At 38.1% G+C, this 7,599-nt stretch overlaps 1 protein-coding gene across 1 annotated transcript in view; it reads left to right on the forward strand.

The window, feature by feature from the left end:
* The first annotated feature begins 1,306 nt into the window (after positions 1-1,306).
* Positions 1,307-7,599, forward strand: part of arhgap10 (Rho GTPase activating protein 10) — a 46,427-nt gene continuing 40,134 nt past the window's right edge. The window contains exon 1 of the mRNA XM_014022470.1: positions 1,307-1,922. Coding sequence (XP_013877924.1) covers positions 1,769-1,922 — 154 coding nt within the window. The 5' untranslated portion in view covers positions 1,307-1,768. The remainder of the gene's footprint in view (positions 1,923-7,599) is intronic.

Below are 7,599 nucleotides of genomic sequence, written 5' to 3' on the forward strand. Positions count from 1 at the left end.
TAGGGGATTACAAAATCAAAGAGTACAAGAGATCAAGAAAGTTCACTTTCACTTAAAAATGTGTTTTCATTACAGAATCTTTTTTTTCAGATGGAGATTACTTACTGACGATTTATGATTGACGTTAGCTTCATCCACTGATATCATCTGTTGTAATAATTTGCACAAAAAGTTGCCAATATATGCACAAATAAATTACTGTTGCTTGCCTGGCAATTTATGCACTAGAATACATCTATATAAACATATAACAGTGAGGAGAAAATAATTAAGGCAGCAGAGACAAAAAAAAAAAAAAAAAAAAAAAAAAAGTGAACTATGAGCTTCAGTGCATGGGGGTGGACCTGAGTACCCAGGACCCAAGAAGGGAGAGGGGCCCATGGAAGTCCTGATTTTATTTTTTGGCATGGATAGAGGCCCACTGACATCGAGAGTGTACAGGGTCCAGAGTTTGGTGCTACACCCCTGCTTCAGTGTATAAAGGAAAACATGGTGCTCCTCTCTTAAATATGCTCGGTGACACTGACACAGGTATCTAGGCTTTGTGATTTGAAAATGTGCACCGTGATCTCATCGAGTAATCACTAAACACTGGCTCAGTGTGAAATTTATTTTGTTGGTTTGCAGGACATCATTTGGCCTTTACAGTGCTTTTTATATACTTTAAAACGTCGTATTGCACTATGTTACAGTAATATCTTGCTCACTGTTGTGTTTTTAAATCTCTAATGTTTTTTTCTCATTTTGGTAACAAATTTATGCACTTTATAGAGGACCTACTGTATAAGAAACAATAAGAGGTTTAAAGCTAAATTGTTTGCCAGCTTAAGAGTTTTTTTTCTTTTACGTTTTTAAACATTTAACAATCCATAACCATTTTTTTTCTCTTGAGCATGTTATTTATGACTGTTATTTACAATGCAGAGGTAACTTTTTCAAAGATGTCATAAATTAAAAAGAGCCTTTTGGAAAGACTGGAAATAAACAGTATATTTTCAGAAACTGTCAAACCTTTGGGTAATTTTTACATTACCACATTTGTGTTTCTCACTGTACAAATAAAATGTAAGATTTTGCAAAATGTTAAATCAAATTTGTCACAGTACTGAATTTTGAAGGTTGACATATTATCCAACAGAAGAAGACAACAACAACTTGTAATAACCAAAAGGAACTAACTCAGAGCAATACACGATAGTTTTAATGCAGACTTAAACTTTTCTTACCTCTGTGGACACATAAATCCTGCTTGACCACCTGGTGAATATGACGTAAGTGGGACTGAACCATCTCGCACAAGTACATACTCTTTGACGGCAAGTTCGCTACACGCACGCAGATGTCAGCAGAGTTTCTCAATCTGTCACTTCACTAGGTGGAGTGCCTTTGATGGACAATGAAAAATCTGGACGCTGCAGCTGTAACTTTTTAGTCTGCCCCCTTTTTTTGCTGGACTTCTGATGAACTTTTCCCTCGTGTTGTCGTCACCTTTTAATAGTTACTGTTAGCCTTTCCTCGCTTTATTTGACAGCAGGGGAAACAACACCCAGCATGATCCACCCGTGTCAGAAGTTACCATGCTAGCTAGCGTTAGCCGCTGCTACTTGACGTAGCTATGTTTTTTCAGACTGACCTGACCCGAAAAGAGCACCAGTTTTGATAGTGACCGGACTTTTTTTCTTTTCTTCCTGTTTTCACTGCCTGGTAGTAAGGATAATTTGGCCAGTATCTCCGTTGTTGAACAAGAAGCTATCAATCTGTCACAGACATGGGACTACACCCGCTAGAGTTTAGTGAGTGCTATTTGGACAGCCCCAGCTTCAGGGAGAAGATAAAGGCACACGAAGCAGAGCTGGACAAAACCAACAGGTTCATCAAAGAACTGTACAAAGATGGGAAGAACCTCATTAATGCGACAAAGCGTAAGTTGGAAAGTGTAAGAAAAGTCCACGCAGGGCAGACACACATTTCTTTTCACTTACAGACATCAGTGATATGTTAGATTTGACAGATGATCTTTATTATCCTGAGCAGACAGGCGTTGACTTTTTCAATTTGTGTCAATATTATTTGTGTATTAAGAGGGCAGTAGTAATTGCCACAGTAACCCATACGTCTTATTAAAGTCTTACACTATTTTATCTTAATTATACCAGTCTCAGATTATCCATTGGCACAGCTGTAGTCTTGTTTGCCCAGTGACCTCAGCACATAATCTACATTGGACATCTCTCAGCAAGTCCTGTTGGAAAATCCCAGGTTTGCTTTTCCATCAGTGCAAAATACAGTTAAAAAAATAATATAGTAGTATAAGTAATTCATAGCCAAGTCATTTCTCAGATAGTCTAATCGGTTAGGCTTCATGGTGACAGGCGATGAAACAATTTTTGGTACTTTCAGGGGCATTTTGGGCATATTTTAATATCAAGATTGACCATGAATGTATTTTCTTGGTTCACGACAGTGTGTGTTATTAATGTGATATTTTACTGTCTTGTGTGTCAGGAACACGCCCTCTACAGACACTAAACCCATACAGTCCCATCAGGCTTTGTTGATTCACTCTGTTGACACACATCATGTGTCATTTGGGCCACCTTTCTGCAGAGCTAATTTTCCTTATGGTGTAACTTGTATCTGAAAAGCTCAGCTTGGCCTTCAGCTACTCTTACTCATTCTGCATCACACCATCCTCTTGTACCGTACATGACTGTTGTGCTGAGTTGCTGTCAGGCTGTTTGCATACTTCCTGGAGCTCCTATTATCACTGCAACTATTTCTGAAAAACATCAGCTTTGCCACATGTTGCCTACGCTGAGATTGTAGAAAAGAACCTTTGTGTTAAATGCACTGTGTCATTTCAGTTATGTTTACATGCCGTCACGTCCAAAATTTAGCATCTTTATTTATGTTGCAGCCAAGTGCTTTAACCAATAGATTCTGCGTGAAGCATTGTGGTGAACAAGTTTGCAACCAAAACACAGATCAGATGATACTGATGCATAGCTGAGTTGGTGTCAACCAGCAGCATCTCGTAGTTCCTGCAGGACATGCCATGTCTTGTATTTCATGCTTTATGTGACTGTGGCGAAGACATGTGCAACTGTTTTGCTGTCGATCTTAAAGTGAGTCCCACACTTTGGCACTGAGCTCCTCATCTGCGTACTCTGATTAGGTCTGCGTAAAGCATACGAGTGTGACGTTAAACCAGAAAACTTAATGGTGGCTTCCCATTAGGACTATTGCAAAATCAGCTGAAAATTCAGGAAGGAACTGTTTATCGTCTTCTAATGTGCTGACGTGACATTTTATCTGCCTAATTCACAGTGTCGAGAGGCTCAAAGTGTTGCTTTTAACTTCAAGTAATGTCAAAACATTTTATTATATTATTTCATCACAATAACTGGGAGCAATTTATGCCGCAAGGCATTTAGTTTTAGCTTCTCAATTGAAAGAACAGTTGCATAGACCTATTCAATACTGTTGTCTTTTTGCTGAAGAAAAAAATATATATAGTTAATGATTTGGGCCTAACAACAAACAACAGATGAATAATCATTTTAGCAGAAGCTAATGATGAAATGAGGAGAAAATATTGCTTACTAGCTTCTGTACAAGTGTATTTACTGTGTCTAAACAAGAAAATTTGGAAAATTGTGTCAAGTTCCACATTTTTCAACCTTCTCCATTTATTTTGGGAAGCCTTAGACCCGTTAGTTTTACATGGTCATACCAGATTGTTGCATTTTCCTGTAGATACAATTTAAGCATTACCCCTACAGTTACTCAAACTTTATAAACAAAATGGATACAAAATAAAGCTAAAAATCTCTGTGAGTTGTGAATCAGTGTTAGTAAATATGTGGCGAAATCAATCTCATGGTACATGTTTTCCTTTTTCTTGTAATTTTACAACTATTAGAAAAGAGAAACGTTTCCCTAATTTTGAATGTCTGGCCGTTACAGAAATGTAATGTCCGATGACCCGAAGAGGTCCCAAGTGTGAGTCCAATGTTCTCTACAAATGATCAGATTGTTTAAACATCACAACACACATTTGTAAGCTTTTTGTTCAGTTTTCAGCCTCTTGTCCTTCGTTTTCTTGTATGAGTGAGATAGTAAGGTTCACCATACCTTGACTCATTTAAGTTTGATGATTTACTTACCTCACATCGTAATTTTCAAGTAAAAACACAAGAAAATGCTGTTGACAAATATGAGGATGTTAATCATTTAAAAAAAAGCTGAATATTTAACCTCTCAGATAGTTTGAGTCTGTAGTTTCCTAGAAATTAGAGGTTAAAAATAAGGCTTTTACAGAATAGTTTTTAAAATATTTTTTAAACAAATCTTTTGACAAAATGCTTTAGGCCATAAAGGGTTAAGTAGAAGCAAATAAAAATGTTTTTTCGTTTACGCACGAGGCGGAGCTTGGCTCCTGTCCAGCTCTCATGCGGACATTGCTCCCGTTTATGATGTTTCATGTGAGTACGGACCAAGGAGCCGTATCTCCTCTGCACATCATAGATTGTGCAAAATAGCTGCAGTTTTCTTCCTGCTAATGTGCTTGTTTGTAGTTTGCATCTTTGAAGCTGATAACGGCTGACATTGTGGAAGAATTTGTTCTCTCTTGGATTTGATGGGTAGAATAGAACCTGAGCTCTTAGACTTTGTGGATTTGACAGTTCACATAAAGGACTGATTATCTGCCTGTAAACACATAAACGGACAGCACTGACTGACCTGTCTCCTAAACTAGAACTGCATGATAAAATAGCTTTGCGATGACCTCTGAATGATCTGGTGTTTGCGCAGTGTCTGACGTCCAGCTGTTGTCCGCCCTCGGCCCACCCGTAACTCCCTCGGCCACTGCAGCTGGGAGGATGTCCCGCTGTGGAAAGTCCTTGGTTCTGAGAGGAAACTTTGAAACAGGACCCTGGCTGCACAAAGCCATGACATGGAAGTACCCGCTTGTGGAGCAACATGCAGATGTGCTTCTGTTTTAGAGGGTTTCCTCTGCAGGAAGTGTGTTCTGTCTGGAGTACACTTAAGTTCACATCATTGTCTTTAGTGTTCGAGCTCTGATTTGTTTGTCTACAAAAGTTTTCTATCCATTACTTAAAATAATAATAATAATAATAATTGCATTCAGTGTTATCTGAATTAGTAGAAGTATGTTGTTTTTCTGTGTTGTGTTTTCTGACACACTTAAGACAAACTTGCATAAAGTTTCACTGTTCTGTATTTTGTGAAATCCATTTTGAAAACAAGCCATATAAAGGTCTCTCTCCTTGGCAGGCAGCATTTAGAGTTGCCTGTTTTGGTGTGTTTTGGCTCACTGCTCCTGTCTGTGATCAGATTACATGTTCTGTCCAAGAGCCGTGTTACAATCCTTCATTAAACTCACATTAGCACAAGAGGTGAGTTTATGTAGCAGAGAAGTATTTTATTAATTTCTGTAGAAGGGTGGTTGCCTAATATTTGGGTAGGAACATGTTTTATGGAAATATTTTTGTTTACAAAACAATATTTAGACATTACTCGGCCGTTTAGTTGAGACTGACCGGATGCTTTCCAGTGCTGCCTCACCCTGCACACTTGTTTTGAGACTCAGGAAGTCATGAATGAAGTAATGCAGGGTTTGTGGGTAGGGAGTTACGGAGGAGGGGCATGGTGGTAGGGCATGTTTTGGGAGGCAAAGGTTGGAGGCAAGTGGAGCAAAATTCCAGCCTGGATAAGAGCGAAACGGGAAGCACTGTGTGGAAACTCAAGGGGCTGGGACCGGGTCTCCTGACCTGAGTGGCACATCTGATCACACTGCAGAAATCATAACAAACAACCTGCCTGCATAGACACCAATTAATACACTGTGGATTTCTCCAGCAGCTGACCTTTGACCTTCAGTCAAATGTTATGGTTTGTTATTGGAAAACATTTTCTGCAGCATCCAGGACAGGTCGAGTTATTTTCCCTGCTTTAAAATGCACAAGAAGTAGAAATGACCTCATGTAATTGCAGATTATTATCTTAGCACCCCTATGTTTTTTTATTAAGATAATATAGATATGGTTTATACTAAAATGTGCTGCCAGTAACTTTAGGATTGACAACAAGCATAAAATGTGTTTTGTTTTTTTTTTGTTTTTTTTGTGTCATATCGAGGTAATATGCAATTATGTCTCATTCTGCACAAGACCCTGGCAAGAACTGAACTGAAGATTGTCCAGTGTTGTGTCATGAGTTGAACCTATTAAACCACCAAGTTAAAATACCTTTTTAAACAGTTAAAATATTTTATTTTCTGCTTTTGAATCAGTTAATTTCAAGGATAGCTGTCACAGCTAATTGGCTTATGAAACACATAAATAACTAATGCTGGCAGTTTACAAGGCTACAATTTGGTGTCTGAGAGACACTCCCATCAAAAACTCTGAGCCTGGTGTAAGGCACAAAATGGGTGTTTTATTAATTTTACAGAAAAGTTGCTACAGTTGGGTGGGACTGTAGCTGTGAGTCATGCTCTTTATTTATTGTAGAAATCTTTTAGCAAAATTTTAGCAATAAATTTTGGTGTCAACTTTGTTTATCTAAAGCACAAATTTTCACAAATGAATGGGCAGATTTTGATTTTCAGAACAAAATCATTCAGGGCACATCTATAACTGAATTTTATAATTACTTTGTTGTAGAAACTGAAAGACATTCACAACAAGAGCATTGTACATTGTGATTTTTTTTAAGGTTAGACCAAAACGGCAAAACTCCACCATTTCTCAATATCAGCTAATTATAGTGTAAACCTCTGGTATGGATTGTGGACATTCCATCAAGTAATTCCATGGCTTTAATTTTTTTTAAAGAGTCAGTTGATTGGTTTATCAGCGAGACATAAACCAGTCCACTTGTATTATGGACATGTGTTTAATTGTTTGTTGTAGTTCATTGATTATAATTTTTTTTCATAAAGCACAAAACTGCACTGACTTATTTGCTACAGCTTAAAGCTGGAAAGTGGACATCTTGTCTTAATTCTTGTCCTTCACTTTTCTGTGTTTTTATTACAGAATTATCATACTTTGTTGTAGTGTAATTAATTATGAAACTTGAACCTTTTTATCGCAGATTTTCCACCGTGCCTCTTGTAGATTATCTTGTAGGCATTAAAGTAGAGAACTACAATTTGGGTATTTTTTTTTAATCTCGTTTGTAGTGCAGGGCAGGTTTGTTTTATCAGATATAGGAAGGGGGTCCGTATGACTCATGCTACAAGCCAGCACATTTTGGCCTCTGGTGTTCTGCACAGAAACTAGCCAAGTTTGACAGTTCCCAGGTTTACCCTGAAATGCCTTGCTTTAAAAGGCAAAAATCAGGCCAACACTTTGCCTTGGACTCTAGTGTGCCCTGGTGTGCGTGCGTGCGTGTGTGTGTGTGTTATTTCTATCTCGTAATACTTCTTTTCTTCTGGACAGCAGCTATTCTTTCAATCTGCTATGCAGGTCTCTCATCTGCAGCGTTGTTTATTTCTTCACTGGTTAGGTTTAGTTGATCTATGCTGTTGAAAGTTCAGTTGATGCTGCACAGAGCAACACTGCTTTGGCT

The sequence above is a fragment of the Austrofundulus limnaeus genome, unplaced genomic scaffold, assembly GCF_001266775.1.
Source record: "Austrofundulus limnaeus strain Quisiro unplaced genomic scaffold, Austrofundulus_limnaeus-1.0 Scaffold331, whole genome shotgun sequence".
NCBI lineage: Eukaryota > Metazoa > Chordata > Actinopteri > Cyprinodontiformes > Rivulidae > Austrofundulus > Austrofundulus limnaeus.